The sequence below is a fragment of the Pyrgilauda ruficollis genome, unplaced genomic scaffold, assembly GCF_017590135.1.
Source record: "Pyrgilauda ruficollis isolate IOZ18807 unplaced genomic scaffold, ASM1759013v1 scaffold57, whole genome shotgun sequence".
NCBI lineage: Eukaryota > Metazoa > Chordata > Aves > Passeriformes > Passeridae > Pyrgilauda > Pyrgilauda ruficollis.
In genome coordinates this window covers 4,277,914-4,301,514 of record NW_024527377.1, presented here as the reverse complement: position 1 = coordinate 4,301,514, position 23,601 = coordinate 4,277,914, and the positions used below count along the sequence as shown (strand labels likewise).

Below are 23,601 nucleotides of genomic sequence, written 5' to 3'. Positions count from 1 at the left end.
GTGCCTGTGCAGTTGTGGGTCAGGTGGGTGGAGGGAAGGAAATCAGGAGTTGTTCCCATGTGTATCCCCACTGCCTGGGGTTTGGGCCAGCAGTCCCTGCTAAGGACTTGGCCCTTGGAGCATTGTGGGGTCTGTGCTCAGGTCAGGGTGGGGATGCAGGAGAAATGACAAACTGGGCAGTGGCTGGGCTGAAGGAGATGGCAGATACCACAGCACTGATTTTTCCACCTAGTTTAATAGCTCAGGGCACTGGGAGGGCCTGGAGGCAGCAATAGGGCAGGGCAGCAGCAGGAGCCACACTGCAGCACACAGGGCTCCCCCTGCCCAGCTCTCCCTTCCCTCTAGGATGAGGAATTTGCTAATACCCTCAAAAGATGCAACTCCAAAATCCTGGCTCCCCACACCACCACTCCCTCAGATCTACGTGTTCTCTGCTCCTGTCACCTCTCCAGAGGCACTGAGGTGCCCCAGCCACATGAGAGACAGGCACCCTGTGAGTCTTGCCCAAAGTTTTCTCCTCTCTCTCAAATGTAACTGCTTCTCCAAAATCCATCCCAAGCTGCAGAGCAGAGATGTTTGCACCTTCTTTGAGCCACTCTTGTGCTTGGAAAGCCCAAGGTTGCTGCAAAGAGGGGTTTTGGTTAAAACATATCAATGCTGACCTTGTTTTCTGGCTACATGATGAAGCCCCCACTGGCAACAGTTGTGCCTCCCTCAGCTCCTGGACACTCCCTGTGTACCCAGAGGCATGGAGTGCAGCAGCAAGCAGGTCCAAGCTCCAGCAAGGCTCCCCTTTCCAGCCTTTCCTGGGCTCCTGCCTGTCCTGGTTGCTGCCTTTGCTCATGTTTCCAGAGTGGAGTTTTGCAGCCTCCCTGACCAGCTCAGGCTGATTCTCCCCAGATATGCTCTGAGTCACCTGGCACGGCTCAGTCAGGGCATTTTTCTCCAGGAGCTGAATCAGCAGGGAGGAAAAGAATCCCCTTTGGTCCAGAGAGGCTGCATCAAAGGCCAGGGGGGAAGCAGAGAGGGGCATTGACAGACCTCAGCCCTGAACCCTGCAGGCTCCCACTCATCCTTACCTAGCAGACCTTTTGCATGTCAGCATGTGCTGGAGAGGGGTCCTGAGGCTGGAGATGAGCAGGCCAACATGGGGACCCCCAGCAGGGCATTTCCCCCCACCCCAAAACAAGTCTCCTCTCCAGTGATGAGACAGACACCCCGTGGAAGAGCTCAGGGAAGCAGAGACTGCAGTGACAAACCCTGGAGCTGTGGGGCACCCACAGCTCAGCACCAACAGGACACAGGTGTTCACATGTGTCCCGAAAGTGCTGCAGGGCAGTTCAGGCAGGCATGGCACCACAGCCAGCTGTGCTCAGTGCTAGGGTCCCACAGGGCTCCCAGCCTGGGAAACAGCTGAGCTCCCAGTGCTCCCAGCCAGGGCTCACAGTAGCCTCCCCTTCCCCAGCCACTCTACCAGGCACTGAGCAAGTCTCACCCCATCTTTCACAAACAGCAGGGCCTCCACAGGTATTCCTGGGCTTCAAGTTGCTCAAAGTAAGGTTGCAGCTCCTCTGAGAGCATCCCTGCCCTGTGCTCAGAGCTGCAGGCCCAGCAGCACTCCTGTGGCTGAACTGCTGCTTGCACATAAGATTTGGGGTGCAGGGGGAAGAGAGGGACACAAAAGAGGGAGGGACCCCAAGCTTGTCCCAGTGAGCATCCCCAGGTGTGCCCAGTCCAGGCTGTCACCTGGGAACACTGCCAGCAGAGATGCTGTGCAAGGGGCCCCCTCAAAGAGAAGAAGGAAGGCTGAGAGATTGTTTCCCTTCTCTCTATTAAACCTGTCTGGTTTAATACTTATTCACATTGGTGAGTCAGTTCTCTCTGAGCTGGCATTTGTTCCTGGAAAAAAAATAAAAAAGCCTTAAAAAGAAGAAGGAGGGAAACAAACATCCTTTAAAAAGCCCCTTTGGCTTGAAAGGAGGAAAGAATAATCAAGCAGACATCTCCTGTGGCCCAGCTGCTTGACAATCCCCAGCTCTGGGCAGGAGCCCCCCAGAGCACCATGCTGCCTCTAATTCATGTTCTTCTTCCCTACATCCTGCCAGGAAAAACTGCTGAGGGGAAACGTTCTTTGGCCAAAAGCTGCCTTTCCTTCTCTCTGGACTCCCTCACGCTCTCTAGCCATCCTTCTGGCCAAAACCAAGAGCTCTCCACGTTCCCATGACTCTTAGTCATCTCCAGCACAGTCAGCCATGCTCTCACCTCTTGGCCCCAGGTCCTTGTCTGGCTGGTGCCTCTCTAGCTGCCCCCTTTGGAGAAGCCCATTCCCCTGCAGGCTGTGGAGGCTTTCAGGGCACTACAGGTGCAGATTCAACAGCCATCTCCGTGCAGATATTTTGGAACAACCTTCTCTTTCTGCCCATGGTTTGTTGGGGGGTTCCTGTCCCCTCCCTGCTGTTGGGGCTGCAGCTGGCAGAGCCTGGACCTTGCTCCCCTGTGCTTCCTTCCAGCACCATCAGGTGATGGCTGTCACTTCCCAGCCCAGGGCTGCTGTGAACAGCCCTGAACTTCTGCTGCAGCCTGAGGTTAGGCAGAGACAGAGCAGAGAGCACCCCGTGTCTGACAGGACCTGCTAATCCTGCTGACTTGGGTGCCCCTGGGAGAACAGGCTGACTTCAAGCCTTCCCTCACACCTGTTTTGGAAGGCCCACAGTCCAGTGGAGGGTTAACAAAGTGTCTGATTTCTCAATTACGAATATTGCTAATTAGTTAATTAGTATAATTACCACTTCAAGGTGCCTGCCAGGTTGTCAATTACAGAGCAGCTTGCAGCAGCCTCCCCAGCAGCAAGGCAGGATGGCTGGCTGGGCTGGGCTCTGGGGGAGGAAGGGCCTGTGCTTGAGCCCTGTGGCTGCCTGCTGGTGACAGGGTCACTCTGGGCCCCAGGACTGGAGGTTACTTGGACAGGAGAGAGCAGGGGTCTCCTGTGCCCCCAGCCCAGCCAGGAGCCAGAAGGGGTCTGCATGCTGGACTCCAATAGCCTCCCTGCCAGGGAGCTGGTGAAGCTGGCATGGGGCTTGGGGGTGATCCTGTGTGGCCTCAGGACCCCTCTTTACACCAGGGATCGCACTTTTGGTTACACAAAATAATTTGGCATCATCACAGGCTTTTTCCCACCTGGGAGCTGCCCTAGGCTGAATTGCCTTTGTGGGCCTGTTGTGAGGAGTCTGCCATGTCCTGTGAGGGTCCTCAGGTCCCAAAGCCAGCATGAGCCACTGGGCCTGAGGTGAAACCTGTCCTGCTGAAATGGAATCCACTGCCTGCAAGTATGGGGACATTGTGTGTCCCCATGCAGGGCAAAAGTCTATAAATGTCCCTGGGGACTGGAGTGGCAGAAGCCAAAGAACATCAGGATTATCCCAAACCCCAGCATGGTGCAGTGGGCCCTGCCAGTCTGGGGATGGACTCCTCTCTGAGACCTGAGGGGGACCCTGCAGCAGGGTGTGCACGCGGGGCTTGTCACTGGTGACGTGACAAAGCACGGCCTGGTTTTTTTCCCCCTGTTTCAAAAACAAACAAAATAGGGAATTTGTAACTTGTGGTCAGCTCAGAAAGGAGAAGCTCCCGAGAAGGGAGCGCTGGCGACGGTGCCCACGAGAACAGGCACCCACAGCTCGAGAGGATCCTCCAGCAGCATCGGCTCCACGCTGGGGACACCACGGTGCTGGGGACACCACGGTGCTGGGGACACCACGGTGCTGGGGACATGGGCCCTGCTCTCCTCCTGCTGCTCACTGCAGCTGGCTTCTGGCATGGTGAGTACTCCCAAAGGCTCGCGTCACTCCAGGGGAGCTGTGGGATGTGGTGAGGCTTTCCTGGGTGTCTGGTGTGAGTGCTCCATTCCTTCTCTGGTGATGGCCTTGGTGGGGACGGGGCTGTGCTGGAGCTGGACTGCCAGACTCACAGCTCCTGGAGGTGGAGGGTGAAGCTGGGCTCCCAGCCATGTGTCCCAAAAGGCTGCTGTGGGCTGGGATGGTCCCTGTTTGCTGCTGCATGCAGTGGACACTGCTGTGGGCAGGTTGAAGGATCCTTGGCGTGGGTAGGCAGAAGGTGAAGATGCAGGGAAGAGACACCAGTGCTGGAATTCAGTGCAGACTTGGCTGTAGCAGCTTTCTGAAGGTCATCCAGGGCTAGCTGCAATTAGAGAGGGAGGGCAGTGGTGGAAAGAGGGAAAGGTGGGAAGAGGGTGTGTTGCTGCTCTGTTGGCTCTGGAGCCTGGCTTGCCCTTGGCTGCCTGCAGCCCTGCTAGGGTAAGGCCAAGGAGGATGGAGAGGTGCACGTAGCATAGGAGAGCCCCAGCTCTGGGGAGATAGGAAAGAGAAACTTCCCCCTCTTTGGGTCTGGACAGGGTTTAAGATGAAGGAATGGTTCAGCAGCAACTGTGTCCTGAGGGAAGCTCTTTCCAAAGTAATACTTTGCTCAAATGGGGAAGGAGCTGGAGGTGTTTGGTCTGCAGGTGAAGGAGTCAGGAAAATCATCTGCACTGGTACCTTCCAAAGCACCTCATGCCCAGCTGGAGTGTCTGAGGATTGCTGGTTTGTGGTGGTCCTGGCACACACAGCAGGGCTGTAGAGCGAGGGTGTGATGGAAACAACTCAGCCAGCCAAGAAGGGAAAGGTGAGCATGCCTGTTTTTTGAGGCTGCAGAGATGGCCAAGAAGTGATAACCCACCAACCTCAAAAAAGAGTCACTAATCTTGTTTTGAGGTTTACAACCCAAGAGTTGGAAACCAGCATTACTAATCTTGCATTTTGAAGTGCCGGGAACCTCTCAGGTCCTGTGTGGCACTCACCTTGATATTCCTTTTGAGCATGCTTGGGACACAGTGAGACTGTGGTGTGAAGTCCTCCTTGGAAGGGGACAGCCTGTGGGGAAAGCATTTAGCATGTGACAGGCAGTGAATCCTGCTTGGGCCACTGCAGTGCTTATCTTTACAGCCCAGGACATTTGCATCCCTCTCACTTGTTGTTTCACTTCAAATGACATTTGCAATATGTTGAGCATAATTGTCTAGGTCTGCTGTGCTGGGAACTGGGTTGTGAAGGCCTCAGGATTTTTAATTTCTTGTGTTTTTTTATGATAATAAGGACTAGAAGGTCTAATGCAGATCTGTGAGAGATCATAACTATAGCTTTTAGGATCTCTCCAAAGGTTCCTTGAGCCCCTGGCCAGTGGCAGATCACCAGCTGTGACATCTTCACGAGGCACTGTCTCTCATGCCAGGCTGTAGGACACACATTTGTTTGGGTACCAGCACTGCTGGCCATCTGCAGCACAAAGCTGCACCATGCCAAGGGTTTACAAAGCAATAGCCTCCAGCTGGAGCCAGAGCCTGGCTTCCTTCTCCTGCCTCTTGGATTGCAAGGGCACCTTCTGTGAGTGCCCAGGGCTGAGTAATGTGATTGTTGTGATCTGGGCTCTTGCTGGGGGAGGGTAAGGGGCTCAGATCAAGCATAGGAAATGTTTTAAGCTTGATCATCTTGTATCTGTGTTCTTGGCCATCTTGAGATGTATTCCTGGGGGTTTTGTTTCCTTATTGTGGGTAACCTAAACCTCTGAGGCAGAAGCCCCAAGCAGAGCTGTGATGAGCACACATCCCTGGTTCCCCAGATACTGTAGGTGACTCTGGGGTCCTCAGAAATCCTTGCTATCTCTGAGGATGGGACAAAGGGAGCTCAGGTCTGGTATGGGCCCCTCTCAGGGCTGGACCTTAGCCAGTTACTCCCCAGAACTGACTCAAAATCCTGGTGGCTGGCTTCTGTAGTAAGGACCCTGGACACTTCTGTCATACCAGCCTTCACTTCTCCTTCCTCACCAAATGCTCAGCAGAGGAAAGCAATGTTTTGGCTGGCACAGGAGAGGCAGGGAGAGTCTGCAGCTGTAAGGAGAGGTCATGGTTACACAACCCAAGTGTGGTAAAACCTCTGGCCAGCAGTTACTGGCAGTGCTGCGGAAGCTGCTAGAGAGCAGAAGAGAGACATCCTCGGGCTTCGTGCAAGATTGCACAGTGGTCAGCAGGGAGAGAGCCTCCCCAGCAGCCCTGCTTCCCCATTCTGGAAAAGGACCCACTGCTCTGACTCATCCCCCAGCACACATGAAGGAGTGGGAGCTTAGTGACCTTCCCCTCGCCTTGTCCTGCACTTGGTGTCTCTGTCTGTCTGTCCTTGCTCCACTTGTGTGGTGCTTACAGAGTTGCTGTGAGTCTCTAGTGACAGCCTGAAGGCTTTTTCCCCACTGTTCTGGAGAGCACCTGCCCAAAGCCTTTTCTGGCCCCAGCACCTCAGTTGTACCTGTAAGCTGGTGACAACAAAGATGCACAGTGAGATGACTCCTGTTCGTTTTGTTTTCTTTCCTTGTCCTCCTGCAAAAAGAGTCATTTTCCCCATGAAATGGTGCCAAAACCCTGGATGTGGATGGATAGCCAAAGCAGAGAGTAGATGAGGGAAAGGGATCCAGTGACAAAGAGTTAAAGCAACAGAAATATCAAATCCCATTAGAAAGCACAGCTTAGCAAAAAGGGAGGAATGTTTTGCCTCAGATATGTGGAAAATGTAGCTTTGTAAATTATTCTGGGATATGTTTTTCTCCACTCTGGGCTTCTCCTCTTTCCACAGAAAGATAAAAGTAATTAAAAAAAAAGGAACAGGGAGATAAAATGTCACATTTTCCATGCTCCAAAGATTCTTGTTCTCTGCTTCTCCCTACAGGGCTGGTGAGTTTAATCTGGGCCTTGTCTGAGCTTCCCCATGGCCACTGTGTCATTGACACACACCAGCAATGCTCTCCAGGGTCTTCTCAACCTCAATGCATGGAGGGAGCCATCAGCCCATAATGGCTTAAATGCTGCTCTTTGGGCTCTGGTGTGTGGGCTCTGGATGGCACAGCCCTGAGCACAGCTGGTAGCCCAGGAGACACAGCTGTACCTTGGGCATTGCCTTCCTGCCCTAAAGAGCTGAGATCAGGGGTGGATGAGGATGGGGCTGTGCTTCTGCTGGCTCTTACAGGGCCAGTGTCCATGGCAGGAAGATCACTGCCTGCAGAGCAATGAATTGATAAATTGCACAGCTCCCTTTATGGTTAGCATCATTTGAATGAGGGTGTGTGTCCCTTTAAGATGTAAGGCTGGGTTAGTGACTGGGAAGGAAAGCAGAAGTGGGAGAATAGCCCTGGACAGGGGCTGGAAGGGGGTGCAGAGCCCCCCAAGCACAGATAGCCATTTGCAATGTGTTTCCTGTCCTCCCTGAGGGCCTGGTGTGGGGTGGCTGCACCACTTCTTCCCCAGCCCTGTGGCACTGATTCATTCTGCACTTCCCCCCACCCTAAATATAGGAGGTGACTCAAAGAACTCGCTGACAGGGCAAAACAGGGAAAAAATATTTCCCTCTGACACTCAGGCTGGAGTAGGACCCTGGTTCCCCTTTATTCAGCCAGCAGAGCAGGCATCTTCAAAGCAGAGATGCATCAGAACTCTGGCTGGTTGTGATGCTGGTGTCTGCAGGACTGGTGTGTTCTATGAGCGACTGCAGCTATGGGCTGTCATCAGCTCTTTAGCATTTCCATGCCTCAGTTTCCTCTCCCAAATAGGAATAATAATAATGCTGTGTCGTTTCATAATGTTTTGTTGGTGTCTGTGAGGAGAATGCAGTGTGTGACTCCATGATACCCATGAGGAAGTGTCCTTCAAAATCCAGTACTTGGCAACAAAAAGCCAGTTTCCCCAAATGATATGCACTGACCTCCTGCTCTGCAGGAGCCTTCCAGGTCTGTTCTAGCTCATCTCAGCACCAATGCAACAAAGAGCCCCATGCACCAAACTTGGCTTAAATGCCACCAAATGATGCTATGTGCTAACCCAGTTCATAGAGCAGCTCCAGCTCTGCCACAAAAGGAAAACTATTGTAAGAAGTGGCAAAAAATCAGCAGGAACAATTGCCAAACTGGCAATTGCCCTAATCAGCTCCAGATGATTGTTTTTCCTGTCCCAGTTGTCTAAATGTTCAAATGGCAGGGAATTGTGGAGGATGGTGTTTCTTCCCTGAAATTAATTCCTTGGAGCATCAGGCCATATGGGTCTGGTGGGACAGAGAATGGGTGGAGTGATGTGAGCCAAAAATCCAGTCTGAATCCCAAGCTCAGCCTTTTCCTGATGCTGAGCTACTCCATTCTCATCAGTGTGAACTCCAAAGGAGAATCTTTAAGGATAATTTTTGTATTCTCACTTTCCCTTGCAGGCTCAGCATCTCCAGTGATCAGCCCTGACCTCCCTGCTCTGGTTGTCAACACAGGTGATCCAGTCCTCTTGCACTGCTCAGGAGAGTCTGAAGTTGCATGGAATAGCAAAGAGGTTACATTCAGTAACCACACCACCAGCACCCTCAGTATTCCCAAGGCCACTTACAGGAACACAAGCACCTATAGCTGTGCTTATGTCAACAGCAGTGACAAGGGCATTGCAGCCATCCACCTGTTTGTGAGAGGTAACCCTGCTTCTCTCTTCCCACTGGCAGAGCAGCCTCCTTGCAGGGAGCACTGCACATCTCCTTTCTGCTGTGCTGTGCTTGTGTGTGTGCCTGGGGAGCAGTGCAGGCTCCTGGTGGAGCCACAGCCACGTGAGCCCACACAAAATGGGGCCCATGGTTAAAGCACTGGGATAAAGTACAGAGCTACATCTCACATATATGTGGAACTCTTTCACATATATGTGAATTTCTCCCTCCTTCTGCTGTGGCTTCCCTTCTTGAAAAAACAGTCTGTTCAGTGTTGTAATGAGCAGTGAGATTTGCAAATCAGAGAACCCTATTGCCAATATCTCAGATAAGGGAGAGAGTCACATGAATTACATCCTCACAACATGACCTGAACCCCAAATATTCTTTTATCCCAGAAGAAGCTGTGCTGTGGTAGCTCTACCACTTGACTTCACCCCTTCCCTTGTACCACAAGTGCTGCCCTGAGCAGGGAAGCTGGAGGTCTCATAAGTAAATCTTAAAAGTTTAATCAGAGGTATGCATATTTTCAGCCTCCCTTATCCATGGACATTTGTGAGCTGGTTGCTGTGATCCCCTCAAAGGCATTAGCTGGAGCTGGGTTTGTCATGTGAGTGTTTGGAGGCTGAGTCAGGCAGGCGCTGAGCAGGGCTGCCCCAGCCCCGAACTCCCACTGGGCAGCAGGGCTGGAGCCTTGCCCTTGCTGGAATTGTTTCTCAGCTTCAGTGCATTTTCTGACCCCTCTCACAAGCCTGTCCTGTCTCCTCTGCAGATCCTGATAATGTGTGGTACATCCCCTCTTTCCGGGTCCGGGGAATTAAAGGCAGGAATGTTGATTTCCCCTGTCTCATCACGGCCCCCGAGTACGGATCCAGTGTGACTCTGATTATGGATAATGCCTCTACTCTCCCACCTGGGACCAACTACTCCTTCAGTGCTGAGAGAGGAGTAACACTGTACAATGTGCAAAACAAGCATAAAGGTTATTACCGATGCCAAGCACAGATAAATGGAAAAATAAAGAATTCATCAAGAATAAGACTGGTTGTGGAAGAAGGTAAAGAGCAGAGATTGTTACTGTCCTAAGGGCCACAAATAGCTAAGCTGGCCACAGTAGATAGTTAAGGAAAAGCTCCTTGCCAGTGGCAGGAAAGAGCTTCTGAACCTGCAGTTTCAAAAGGTTATTTAATGGAGGCCATTTCCATCGGCCTCTGGCAAATTGTTTCCTTCGGGTGGGTTTGCATGGGTTCAGCAGTCTTTAAATCTTTGCAGGCACTGTCACAGACCAGAGAAAATTGTTCACCAATCTGTCCAATGTTCTGCAAGTCCTTGGGCCCCAATGCTCCATCTGTAACCATGGCAAAAGCTTCTCCTTCCTTTTCTACCCACTGACTGCTGTGCTCTCCCCCCCTGAACTGCTTCCCACAGACATGTGCTCAAAAGGGAGTGGGGATCTCTAGGGAAGGGGAAGGCAGGAGGTAAAGAGGCTAAAGAGGATGGAAAGGAGGAGGTAGAATCATAGAATAGAGTCATATAATAGTTTGGGTGGGAATAAACCTTGAAAATGTCGTTCCAAGCTCACTGCCACAGGTAGGGATGCTACCAGCTAGATCAGGTTGTTCAGGTCCCACCTAACCTGGCCTTGAACGCTTCAGGATGGGGCATCCACAACTTCTCTGGGCAACCTGTGCCTCACCACCCAAGGCAGCCAGGTCCTGGGGAGTCTCCAGAGCACGTGGGATCACTGGAAAGGCTGACACTGGATCTTTCCCTGCTTGCCTTTGAGCAGCACTGGAGAAGCCTGTGTCAGTGATGATGGACCCTGCAGAGCATGTGCGAATCGTGGGAGAGCCTTTCCAAGTCACCTGCAGAGTGATTGCTCCCTCCCACAAGTATGACATCAGATGGGAGACAGCAGCAAAGACAGTAAGCTGGAGTGTGGGGTTTTCCTGGAAAATGGGGAACACAGGGTGGTAAGAACTGCCCTGAGCCACAGCAAAACCTTGAACCACCCAACCAAAGCAGCTGGTCAAGCTGTAGAAATTTGAATATCCTTTCTTTGGGATGACACAGGATTAAGAAACACCTGCCTGTTGTCAGAACAGTTCTGCAATGGATGAGAATGTGTTGTTTCAGCTGAGTTTATTGGACAGGAGCCACAGTACCTATTAAAGCAACATTTCTCCACCCAGCCCTGCCAGGGCTTATAAAGCAGCAAACATTTTCAGGACAGAGTTCTCCAGAGAAAAGAATGTCTGAAGAAAAGGAATACATTTCAAAATCTCTATGATGCTGACTTCTAACTGCTAGATGGTTAGATGGGGTTTGGTAGAAGTCCTTATTATAACTGATGCCTTTATTAAGGAGATGAAACAACATACAAGGCATGTTTGGATCACACAGTGTAAGGCCAAGCAGCAGTCAGAAGGCTGACAATAGCTACAACCTAACTGCTGTGGAATATCTACCCTGGATCCTTGGGGTTAAGTGCCTCTGGGTCTCCACAGAGGTTGCTCTCAGGGGTGAGAGGGATGATAGAGAGTTCTCTAGCCCAGGGCAGGCAAGATGTGTTTGTTCTGCTCTCCCAGCATGTGCTATTCCCTGCTCTCTGCCTGACAGGTCATGAGAACTAAAAGGACTGACTTTGAAAATGGCAACTACTTCATCAATGACACCCTGTCCGTTGCAGCTGTGACCATGGAAGACAGTGGGAAGTACATCTGTACAGCCAACAATTCAGTAGGATTCAGGAATGCCTCGACCATGCTTCAGGTAGTAGGTGAGTACTTCCCCAAAAACCTAGTAGGGCTGAATCATGTGTAGCCTTGAGTATTTGCTGCTTCTGCCTCCATTCTCTTCCTAGATTTTTTGTTGGAAACATAATTCTCACTTGTGCCTGAGGGCTTACATGAGAACTATGGAGCTGCTAGGAAAGGAACTGGTATTCCCTTTGTATCTTGAGGGGCCACAGGACATGTTTTGGGCTCTGGATGAAAAATTGGAGTGCTCCTCTCAGTCTCTGTGCATTTAAACAGTAAAAAGGGAGTGGGGCAAGGTTGTGCTGGAAGACGAGGAAAGGCTGGCTAGAAGGAAGGACGAGCCACATGAGCAGAGTATGGATCTGGTCTCTTCCAGACACAGATCCACACAGGGGATTCTGGTCTATTACACACTTGTTTGTATCTCAAGATGGAAAATTCACCCTTACAGCCCACAGGCTGGACTTTGCTGATGATCCAAAGCTGCTGCATACCACAGCTCAGAAGGAAGTCTCAGTCTGAGTTATCTCCTAGTGAGAGGCCAGGATTTTAGCTAAAGGGCCTATCTTTTCTAAACAATTAGGAGATACTATTTAGCCTCGTCACTTCTTAGGATACAGCATGTACAACTTCTTTCCTCAGAGACTTCACAAAGATTTTCTAGCTCTCCTTAGGCAGCGTAATCCATGGTGCCATGACAAAGAAATAATTTAAGAGTACTCCTTTGGGAACATAACCTGTGTGATGTCTCATTCCCTCCTGCAGTCTCCCAGCTGAGGCTGCTCTTTCCCATAATGATCCATTTATGGAGCTGGTGTAAGGTTATTCCAGGTCTCTGGACATGCCTGCTGACAGTCATGCTCTCCTCCACCCTGCAGAGAGAGGTTACGTGCACCTGACCCCAGGGCAAGCCACCAGCCTGGAGGTTGCTCTGGGAGAGAGTGTGGAGCTGCAGGTCCACATTAAGGCTTACCCAAAACTTCTCCACTGGGCCTGGGAACACAGGAATCCCTTGAAGCACTCTAAAACCACCATATTCAAGGGCGAAATGATCTCTGGAAACAACTGGTACGTGCTCTTTGTCTTCTACACTACTATGGCATGTTTCCAAGAGAGCTTTCCTTGAGACAGGCAGGCCCCATTCTGCAGAAAACCCTCTGGTTTTAAAGAGGGAAACTGTTCTGCATTTCTGTTTTCTCTTTCCAGTATTATTAGGAAACCACAGTATGATCAGATCAAGGAGGACACCACCCTTCTCTGAACTGGTGGCCTTCTCTTTAGAAAGCCTTGTGGAAGTCAGCATCACGTTTGTGATCTGCTTGTTCAATTCTGCACTCTCCTTGCCAGAAGAAATTGCAGGAGTGGATAAATAATAAAAAAAAAGCTTAATTCCCTCACTGGTCCTTGGACCCATCCCCTGCTCTGAGGTTGAAAGAGTGTGCACTGAGAGGCACTGAGAGCCCCATGTCACAAACATTGTTGTGTGAATATGATCTAACAGAGGGTACAGGTCTGCTCTTTCAAAGCCTACAGCCGACTGAGACCAAGGGGAGATAGAAAGAAAACCATTTCATTTGTTGGGGGTTTGGGCAATTCCCCTTTCATTTCCTTAGAAACAAAAAACAATCCACAAGAGGAACTGCGCCACTTGGCAAAAATTATGGCTTTAGGGTGAACTCTTTCTTGCACTGGGGGCTGAGAAATGGGCTGGGGGCAGAGGGGAGCAGGGCTTCATGGAGAAACTCATTCTGCCAGAGGCAGGAGGATCCATCTCCTGAGCCTTGAAAGGCGATAATTTAGATGTCAAATTATTTCTGAGTGTTCACTCACCTGTAGCCCTTCAGAAGTGCTGAAGTGCACTTAATGGCAGGTATTTCCCCTAGAGATGATCAGTCCCTCCCTACTTCCCCCAGGAAAGCAACTGGCAGGCTCCCTGGTGGGCTGGGATGAGAGCTGGAAGTGTTCACTGCTCCAGAGCACAGGAAGCAGCAGCACCCCACTGAGCAAGGCCTGTGTGCTCTTCACAGTGTTTCTCTCTGTGAGCAGGTACAGCAACACACTCTCCCTGAACCGCCTGAAGGAGGGAGAGGGAGGGCTCTACACGTTTTATGCCTTCCACAGTGTGACCAACGAATCAGTTACCTTCAGTATCTCTCTGAAATGTAAGTGCTTGTCCATCCTTTCACCCTGCTTGCCCCTGGGACTGCTTCCCAGTTGGAAAAAAATAGTTGGTTGAGGTACCAGCCTGCTTCCAGCTCAGCAGCCACGGGACACACAGACCCAGCCCAAACCTGCCTGTGTGTAGCACAGGGATTCCTTCTGGTTTATTGTTGCATGCATGGAAAGGAAACCAGAGCATGGGAGATGTGCTTTTCCTCTGGTCACAGCATTCACTGTTTTTGTCACTTCCCCAACAGCTTCTCCAAGGGTCTGCAAAATCAAGGTGCCAGCCAATGACTCCAGCCTCCTGCAGTGCATGGCCATCGGGTACCCTGCCCCACGCATCGAGTGGTACCAGTGCCCCGTCCACTCCGACAGGTGAGAGCTGCCCAGGGCACTGAGCACCTCCAAGCTGTGCCTAGCCCTTGCCTGGCATTCACTGAGCAGCACCACCTGGGCTCCTGGGCAGGCAATACAGCACAGCCTGCCCAGTGACAAAAACAGGGATGTTGCTCTGCTGGAAAAAAGAGGTTCTTGGGGTCTGCCTGAGAAGAGGGGGCACTTTCTGTTCCTGAAGTCCTGAGCTTGAAGAGATTGTCTACCTATGATTCATGTTCTCCCCATGCTTTTGCAAGGAACATATGGATCCTTTGGAGAGGTGCCCTGGTGTAGGTTGCTGTAGAGGTACATCCTGGCTGGCCCTGTCATCTTTTTGGGACCTGCACAGGTCGGTGGCTCTGCAGAGCGTGGGTTTTCTGAGCCACAGAGCCACAGGAATCAACTGCAGCTGCCTGGACAGGGCTGTTGTGTCTCAGGACCAGCCCCAGTGAAGGGACTGATGACAGAACACATGAAGTGTTAATTATGAGTGCTGAGCCTCATAAAGGCACTCGTGGCTCTGTCTATACAGGGCTGTGGTGTTCAGGGAGAGATCTTTAATTGGGCATAGAGTAACACATCTCACAGAGCTGCAAGCCTAATTCCCTGTGTCTCCTCTCTAGTCTGGCACAGGCCCCTCTCAGCTGTGAGCTGCTGTGCTGCAGAGCAGCACTCACTGTCCCCTCTTGCCATCCCTGCAGGTACAGCGAGGACTACAGACTGATGCACAATGACTCCAGACCCCAGGTGGTGAATGTGTTGCCCTTCCAAGAGGTGGAGGTGGAGAGCATCATCCCCTTCAAGGAGCTGGGTGACAATTTCACCTTCTGCTGCGTGGCCATTAACGGGGAAGGGAACACCTCTGACATGTTTCACTCATTCACCATCACCAGTAAGATCCCAACCATCAGCTTGGCAGAGTGGGGGAGGATGTGGGGGCTTTGAGATTACATCCTTTATGTATATCCCTATTGTCTTGCAAGACAGCTGAAGCAGGTTCCACAAGCCCTTTACCCTCACAGGTGTGAGGCTTTGGCATTTGCCAGTCCTGAGAGCTGTGTGGGAATTTCTGTCTGGGTTATAGCCTGGAGCCAAAGGCTGAGCCACACCATGAGCATCTTATAACTGCAGGACTCAGCTCCAGGGCATGGTGCATCCAGCAGCTTCTCAGCCCACAAAAATACAAGGTCTGCATCTTTTGGTGGGGCTGTTCTTGCTGCACAGATCTTGGTCCCCAATCAGTCTGACCTGCACCTGGTGCTGTTTGTGTGGAAAGAGGGGGCTATGAGGAGAACCACTGCAGCCTAAGAGTTTGGCATCAAGACCTTCCCCCAGCTCCCAGCAGTTCCCAGAAGGGTGTGCTGAGGGCAGTGTGTGGCATACAGAGGAATCCAAAGAAAATAGCTGGGCAAAATATTCCCAGAGTTGGGATTAAAATAAGAGTGTTTACAAATTCTCCTTTTTTTCCTCTTCCAGGGAGTGTTGTGGCCCTTCCAAACAAGCTGTTCAGCCCTGTTCTCTCCACCTGCATAGGTGCATTGGTGCTGCTGCTCCTCCTGCTCCTCTTCCTGCTCTACAAGTACAACCAGGTCAGATTCCCTGTTCAGGGCAAGGGCTGTGAGGGCTGCCCAGCCTCAGGGGCCACACAGCCTCTGCTGGCAGCCAGGCCAGGGACCCAGGGACCATTCAGCTTGGAGGTACCAGACAAGCTGCCTCCTTCACCTCCCCTGCCTCCCAGATTCCACCTGGAGTTTCCTGCTGCAGGGCAAAGCTCATGCACCCAGCCCAGTGTATTAATACCTCCCCTGCCCTGGTCCTTCAGCCTTGTAGCCCACAGGTCAGTGTGGTTATTGTTTGGTGCCAGACACAGGTGCTCACTCTGTGCTGGCAGTTGCAGCTGCTGGTTTTGCTCTGGTCCCCACAAATCCACGGGCTGAATTAAGGGAGAAAAAAAAAAAAAAAAAGGTGGTTTGCAGTTTGCATCTACTTTTTATTCTGCTCACTGCTTTATAAAAAAACTGTTTTTATAGGGAAACAGGATGGTGTTAGAAGAAGTTTGTTTCCAGGAAGACTTGGTCACTATTTTTATATAAGAACTTGCCCCATTTTCTCTACAAGGCTCATTTCCAACATTTGGATTCCTTCTCTGTTTTTTCCACAAACTGAACCAATCAGTAGCCACCTCTGCTTCATCAGTGGGTGAACATCTCCTGTTTTTCATCTCTCCCTTTTGGCACCCTTCCTTTGACAACCTATCAAGGCTGAAGATTTTGCAGCAAAGTTCTGGTGCTGGTTGTCAGAAGATCCATCAGAGCCCTCTCTCAGACAAGCACCTACAGCTTAGCAGGCAGAGCTGCCCTTGGACAGTGGTCCAGAGACAGAGAAAGATGGATCAATGTGTAATCAATTTCACAGATCTGAAATAAATAGCTTTTTGGAAGGGCTTGCAAGCCCAAGAGAAGCAGGACATGTCTATAAATAATATGGTTACCTATCTCAGACAAGTACCAGCTTCTCTGCTCAAGGACTCCAGCTCTGCTTCTCTGCCTTGCCTGGTTACTTCTGCCATGACATTCTTGGAAAAGAGAAATTCTTACTTCTCTTTCTCCTTTTTTGTTTTACCCCTGTAAGGGAAGTGGGGGTGGGCCAGCTCCACTGTTCTGCTGTGCTCAGCAGCCAGGGGTCCAAGGAAGGAGACACAGTGGGGACATCTCCCTCCAGCACCAGCTGGGCACTGTCAGCCGCTGCTCTGGTGGGACACGCTGGATCTCCCAGCTCTGCCATCACAAATGATGGCAACAGGCTGCTTCCAGTGGCAAGAGAGCCTCCCTCAGTCACAGCTGAGTTGGGAGGACTTCATAACTGCAAAGAGTCCAGGCTGTCCAGAAAAAGCCTCTCTCACTCACTCCAGATTCAAAAGATATTTGATGGGCTGAAATCTGTATCTTCCCTCTGCACCTGCAGAGTGAGCCTGAGTGGATGCTGGGGCTGGGGAACCCTCCCAGCTTGGGAAACACTGAGTAACTGGAGTCTCTTCCTTGCAGAAACCCAAGTACCAGGTGAGGTGGAAGATCATTGAGGCCTGTGAGGGCAATAATTACATCTTTATCGATCCCACTCAGCTGCCATACAATGAAAAATGGGAGTTTCCAAGGAACAACCTCCAGTTTGGTAAGAAACCTTCCCTGCTGCTTGTCTGGTGGCATGAAGCTCATCAGAGAGCTGAAATGCTTCAGGAGTCAGAGCCAAAGCTCTGGGTGATATCCAAAGCTGCATCCAGACATTCCAGCAGCATCCTTAACCAGGCCTTGCTGCTCTCTCCCCCACAGGATGGCAAGTGGCAGGGTGTAGCCTGCCTCCCTCCTCCTTTGCTCCAAGGAAGGCTGCAGGGGTCATGTCCCTCCTCTTGCAGGTGGGGTCATTCCTAAGGCACAGCCTTGGTGAGGCAGAGTTTGGAGCTGGCCTCTTTCACACCACCTTTGCTCACAGTAGAGTTCCCCACAGATGTTTGCCAGCTCCTGACTAAGGGATGTGTCATCTTGTGTGAGGCCAGCAGGCATCCCCATCCAGCAGACATCCTTCTCAAGGCTGTGTGCAGGACAGCTCTCAATCTTTATCAAATATCTTAAAAGTACACTTTTTTCTCTCTGCAGGAAAAACTCTTGGAGCAGGAGCCTTTGGAAAAGTGGTAGAAGCCACAGCTTTTGGGCTGGGCAAAGAAGATTCGGTGCTCAAAGTGGCTGTGAAGATGCTAAAGTGTGAGCACAGAGCAACTTGCAAGGGCTGAAATCCTCCACGCTCCTCTGGGCAGGATGTAGTGTGTGTTCACCACATGTTGGTGATCACAGGCTGCAACATCTACTTTTTAAAGTTGTTTCTGTGCCAAGTACCAGATGCTGGAATCACATTACTGCCTTTTTTGTGGACAGGGGAGGCCAGAGGCACAGTTAGAGGACATAGTTTTCACTCTGTGTTTCCTCCTTTTGTTCCATAACTCTGTCTACACCTTTTTCTGTCCTCTCCCTTAATCTCCCCTTGTCCCTCCCTCACTCCTTCACACAATCCTTCTCTCACCCCACAGCATCAGCAGACAGGGATGAGCAGGAGGCTCTCATGTCTGAGCTGAAGATCATGAGTCACTTGGGACACCACGAGAACATTGTGAACCTGCTGGGGGCATGCACCTGTGGAGGTAGGATCCCCCAGCCCTGCTGCCCCCACAGACCCCTGGCAGAGCCCCTCCTCTAGGCACAGTGTGAGCTGATGAGCTGGGTGGATTCTGCTGCCCTCCCAGGGAAAGCAATCCTCAGGGCAGGTCACAGCATTCCTTAATGAACCCTCTCTGCTGCTCTCCCAGGCCCAATCCTTGTCATCACCGAGTACTGTCGCTATGGAGATCTGCTGAACTTCCTGAGGAAGAAGACTGAATCCATAATTATCCAGGATTCTGCCCTGGACACCTCTTTAGACAGTGCTGCTGATTACAAAAACATTGAGCTAGAGAAAAAATACATCCGCAGGTAGGAGCAGAGCTCGGGTGGCTGCAGGGCTGAGAAATGCAAGGCTGAGCAATGCAGGGCTGAGCAATGCAGGACTGAGCCATGCAGGGCTGAGCAATGCAGGGCCTGGGTGCTCACTGGGAGAAGTGTGAAGAGCACTGTACTGGGGAGAGATCAAGGTCAAAGGCCTGGGGACAGGCAGGATACCAGGATGTAAAAGCCACTGGGGTTGCATGTGTTCAGACCTGGTTATAATTCCAAGTTTTTGAAGGACTTTGACAGCAGCCACTGAATATCCCACAATAAATGTAGTTTTCAGCCCTCTCTGTCCTTCCACAATTCAGGAACAAAACTTTGCTTCCTGCACTATTGGGCACATGCATTTGGTAGGATGGAGCTGACTGCTCCCCATTACCCTTAAAAAGAAGGAACAGTACAGCCCCATAACAGAGGGCCCAGGTCCCCTTTCTGAATCAGCTTCTAGTTTGCCTTTGCCCTCATGCCCCTGTCTAAGTCACCTTCTGCAGGCAGGCCTGTGGTTTCTCCTCTTGGTGGATATGGAGCAGGGCAGAAAGTACTGCTGGAGGGTTCTAACAGCCTGCCCCCCTCTCTGTTGGTTCTTACCCAGTGACAGTGGCTTTTCAAGCCAGGGTTTGGAAACTTATGTTGAAATGAGGCCTGTGTCATCATCATCATCATCATCTTCAGCAGCATCAGATTCTGCGCAAGTCAGGGGTGAGTCAAAGGCTCATTTCTGTGATTTCTGATTTCTTCTTTTGGCCATCCTGTCTGGTTTAGCTCTGGGAACCACAACGTGCCAAAGTTTGTGTTTCTCACCGGCTTTGCAGCAAATCAAAATCTCTGCTTTGAATTTCAGGAAGAAGCTTGGAGGAAGATGAAGCCAGGGAGGATCTCCGTCCCCTCAATCTCTCTGACCTGCTGCAGTTCTCCAGCCAGGTGGCCCAGGGCATGGCATTCCTGGCATCAAAGAACGTGAGTGACAAGAGGAACACTGCCCCCAGCGCACCAAGTGGGCAACACCAGTCCAGCCAAGAGCCACCCACCCTGGCTGCAGAAGGCTTGGGATGTCTTTGGATGGGGTAGCCAAGCTCAAGCAAGCTGCTGCTGGACATGGGCCTGTCTGCTCTGTCTGTTGGGTTCAGACAGGCTGGGCCCTGGTGTCTGGTGTTCCCTGCAGAGCCCTGCTCTCCCATGGCCATCATGGGAGGGCAGCGTTACAGGGGGAACCCAGGGCTGTGCATCATGCTGGTCTCAACATTTTCTCCCATTTTTACACGAGGTCAGGAGCTTTGTTGTGAAGTATTTCTCGCTTTGGCGGTGTCCCTGCTACCCCAGGGACAAGGAACTGAAAGTGGCTGTTGAGCTGACTGCCAGAGCTGGCTCAGAGTGTGACAGTCACCCTGTGACTCTTTCAGGGATGAGGACAGTGTCAACAGCCCCTGGTTCTGACCCTCCCCTTGTGGGGAAGATGACAGCCCCATGAGTTATTAAAGAACAGAGCACAACATGTCACAGTGTCTTAACACTGCAAATGAAGTGCTTGAAAGAGAGCTACAAACACGGAGTTTGCACATGACATGGTGCCTCAGACAGGGGCTCTTCAAGCAGTACATGTTTCCTTTGCCCCTACAAGCATTGTTTTGGTGGCAGGCCTAGGCTGTAGGGAATTTTTTGGGACTGCTGGGGGCCAATGACTGGGTCTCAGTTGTGGTCTCTTCTCCCCAGTGCATCCACCGTGACCTAGCAGCCAGGAATGTGCTCATATCAGATGGACGGGTAGCCAAGATCTGTGACTTTGGCCTGGCCCGGGACATCATGAATGACTCCAACTATGTTGTAAAAGGCAATGTAAGTAATTAAAATGGGCACAAGAGAAGGCACAAGGGTAGGAGGGGCTGGAAAGGACAGACAGGGTGTAGCATAAGCTGCCAGCTTGTCCCAGTCTGCAGGACTCTCTGCTCTTCCAGGCCCGCCTGCCCGTGAAATGGATGGCCCCAGAGAGCATCTTTGACTGCATTTACACAGTGCAGAGTGATGTGTGGTCTTACGGCATCCTGCTCTGGGAGATCTTCTCCCTTGGTAAGAAAGAAACAAGCTCGCAAACTTCTTTTGTTTTCCGTGGCTCACTACTGCCCTAATGTAGCTGCAGAAAAATTTCCAAGAAAGGAGGAAGGCTGACAAAAATCTAAGTTTATCAGGGCTGTAAAACACTGTTATGTTTCCAGAGGGACCATTCAAAACAAAGAATCCCACATCATTTCTCTAACTCAGGCCTCCCTGGTGATGCTCCAGGCTGCCTCTTCCCACCCCTCAGGGCTGGAGTGTTGAACACTGTGGTCTGAGAGCCACCTCTGCTCCTTTTACTGTCACAGGGAAGAGCCCTTACCCTGGCATGGTGGTGAACAGCAAGTTCTACAGCATGGTGAAGCAGGGATACCAGATGGCCAGGCCTGACTTCGCTCCCTTGGAAATGTGAGTGATGCACTGAGATTCACACAGCAGCAACAGGGGGGCTGGAGCTGCCTCATGGCACCAGGCAGGGACATGGCACAGGGACCTTGTCCACAGCTCTGCTTGCTGCTCCCAGGTTAAGGATGGATCCTACCAGGCTGCTCCTTGCTCCTGTAGGAAAACAAAGCCTGGGGCAGTCTATCCAGCATCTCCTGTTTAGGGACAGGAGGGTGAAAACACTCACGTTACATGTCTACATGCCTGAACTTGGTGGGGTTTTCTTCTTCTTTTTTTAGTTAGCATCTTTTGACTCTATGATTATGAGAAGACAAGCCTGAGTAGGCTACAGGAGGTAATGAGTGTAAGCCTGAAGTCTTGATGGCATGAAGCTTCTTGTTGATTAGTTTGCTCCATCCTCTCCAGTGCTCAGCATTCCCTGGAGCACTGCACTCACCATGGGTTTTTTGGAAGAAGGGACTGCTCAGCTCAGTGTCCCTGACACAGAGTGCTGCAGGGAGGAGCCTGGGCTTGCAGACCCCTGCAGCAGCACCATGCAACCTCCCTGTCCCTGTCTGGCCCTGCAGGTACAGCATCATGCAGGCGTGCTGGAGCCTGGAGCCCACATGCAGACCCACCTTCGACCAGATTGGCTGCTTCATCCAGAAAGAGCTGGAGGTGCATAAGGAGCAGGTGAGGACCTCTGGAGAGCAGAAGGGGGAGGATGTCTTTCCCCCTGTATGAACACAGCTTCTGGACACGTGTTCTGTGATACCCCTTACCCATGAGCTGATGGGAGCAGTGTAATGTTGGTGGGAAGTGCAGAGAGGCATCCAGCTGAAGGGTTAAGTCACTCCCCACCACAGCCAAAGAGGGCTGGACAGGGAAGCACAGAAACCTCAATGTGACAGGCAGTCATACACTACCAGCACTGCACCCTGCCCCATTCCCCTGGACTTGCTGTGCATTCTCTCAGGACTAGCTGTCCACAAAAGCACAGGCACATGCCTGCCCTGCCTGTTAGCCATGTCCTGTGGGCACAGCAAAGGGTGGTACTGTGGAGTGAGCACAGCCCCAGCTGGTCACCCACACAGGAACAGGTGTCATACATCCACCAAGGGACCAAAACACACTCAGTGTTGTGTCTCTTCCTTTTCTTTCAAGGACTACACCAACCTCCCCTCCAGTGCTGAAGAAGACAGTGGCTGTGACACCTCTGGCTGCTGTGAGGAGTCCTGTGAGCAAGAGGAGAGTGGGCAGCCACTTCTCAAGGGCAACAACTACCAGTTCTGTTAGGTGGGACCTTCACCCTGGGGCTGATCCTGTGAGCTCCAGAGCTCACCCTAGGACACAGACACGTTCTGCTTGGCCTTCTCTGTGCTTTCTGAAGTGTGAGTGTTATGGACTCTCTCACCAAAAGGAGAGCAAAGAAGACACCTTGGGGTCCCCAGTCTTATCTCACACATAGCATAGAGCTGTTAGGATGGTAACAGGCTCCATCTCTACAAGGTACACAGAGGTCCCCAGCAGCTGCCTCCCCACACCCCAGAGAAGGCTGTGGGAGTTTGGATTTTGTAGTTTTTTAAAAAATACTAGTCACAGCCAAGTAAGACATTTCCAAGTGTCACTCACATTACTGAACCCTTGAGTTTTATAAGCACATCTTGAAATATGTCTGGGCACTGGAACTACTCCACACACTCCCTTTTGTGATGGTTCTGCTCTCTTCCATTTGTCAGTCTGACCCTGGAAATTGCAGTGTGTTTAGAAATAGGCAAAGCTTCTACATAGCATTAAATATGCATTAACCCCTGCACTTCCTCATGCAATCCACCTCTGCAGCTGATGCTTCTGCAGGGGGTGTTTGGGTGAAGTGAGCCACAGAGCCAGCCCCAGGGTTATGTGAACTTGTGCCTCACTAACAGGACAGAAGGACAGTTCTTTCTCAGGTAAAATACAGCAGAAAAGAGTGCTCTTCCATGAGAGCACTGAACACAACCCCCATCCAAGAAAGAATGGCAGCTTAAAGAGGTCTAGAAATGATCATCATTACACATATCCTACAGAACTTCTGAGTTACTGAGCATGTAGCAATCACTGCCTTTGTCACTATTACAGACTCGTACTAAATTTCCTTAATGTACTTTTAATAGTACAGCTGAGGTGATTTTTTTTTTTTTCATAAGCTAGGGCCTAATGCACTTCAACCTATTTCTCAGCTAGCTCTTGCTCAGGGTTACTACTGCCCTGGCCACCCAGTCCTCTGTACCTACCAGAAGTAGCTAAAGAACCTTCTCAGCTTCACCTGACTCAGTGGATAAAGGATCTCTATTCCAGGTACAGGCAAACTGCAACTGACAGGGCTCAGGGAAACTACAACTGCACTGCAGGTGGCCTTTGTCACACTCTGAGCAATTTCACTGTGGGCCATTTCTCATTCTATTAAACCTGGGTTTATGCTAACACCAAGTGATTCATTCTTCCTTACTAAATGAAAAGCTAATGTAACTCTGTCAGCATTACAAAAAAATAAAGTATGTTTAACAAAATGAGTCTCTCCTAGAGCTCAAAGGACTGTTCTCAGAGGGGAACAGCTCAGAGCATGGGTGATGCACTGGCCTACCCACTCACCCTGCAACTCTGTTCCTCAGCACCAGTTCTCAAAACCACTCATTCTTGTGTAACACAAAAATGTATTAAAAGCAAAGTTTCAAAGCTCTGAAGTAGTCCCTGTGCATGGATATAATGGAATGTAATTTCAGTTGTGATGATGGGACATGTGACAAGTCA

General features: G+C 51.0%; 1 protein-coding gene across 1 annotated transcript; it reads left to right on the top strand.

Moving 5' to 3' along the window:
- Positions 1-3,620: 3,620 nt before the first annotated feature.
- CSF1R (colony stimulating factor 1 receptor) lies at positions 3,621-23,530 on the top strand. The gene is made up of 21 exons (XM_041481847.1): positions 3,621-3,815; positions 8,292-8,537; positions 9,319-9,603; positions 10,336-10,472; positions 11,166-11,325; positions 12,184-12,373; positions 13,352-13,467; positions 13,723-13,843; positions 14,545-14,735; positions 15,320-15,432; positions 16,888-17,014; positions 17,497-17,601; positions 17,925-18,035; positions 18,201-18,363; positions 18,971-19,077; positions 19,220-19,335; positions 20,089-20,211; positions 20,331-20,442; positions 20,736-20,835; positions 21,399-21,504; positions 21,976-23,530. The coding sequence occupies exons 1-21, from the start codon at positions 3,767-3,769 to the stop codon at positions 22,105-22,107; spliced, it is 2,910 nt and encodes a 969-aa protein (XP_041337781.1). The 5' UTR covers positions 3,621-3,766; the 3' UTR covers positions 22,108-23,530.
- The last annotated feature ends 71 nt before the right edge of the window (positions 23,531-23,601 follow it).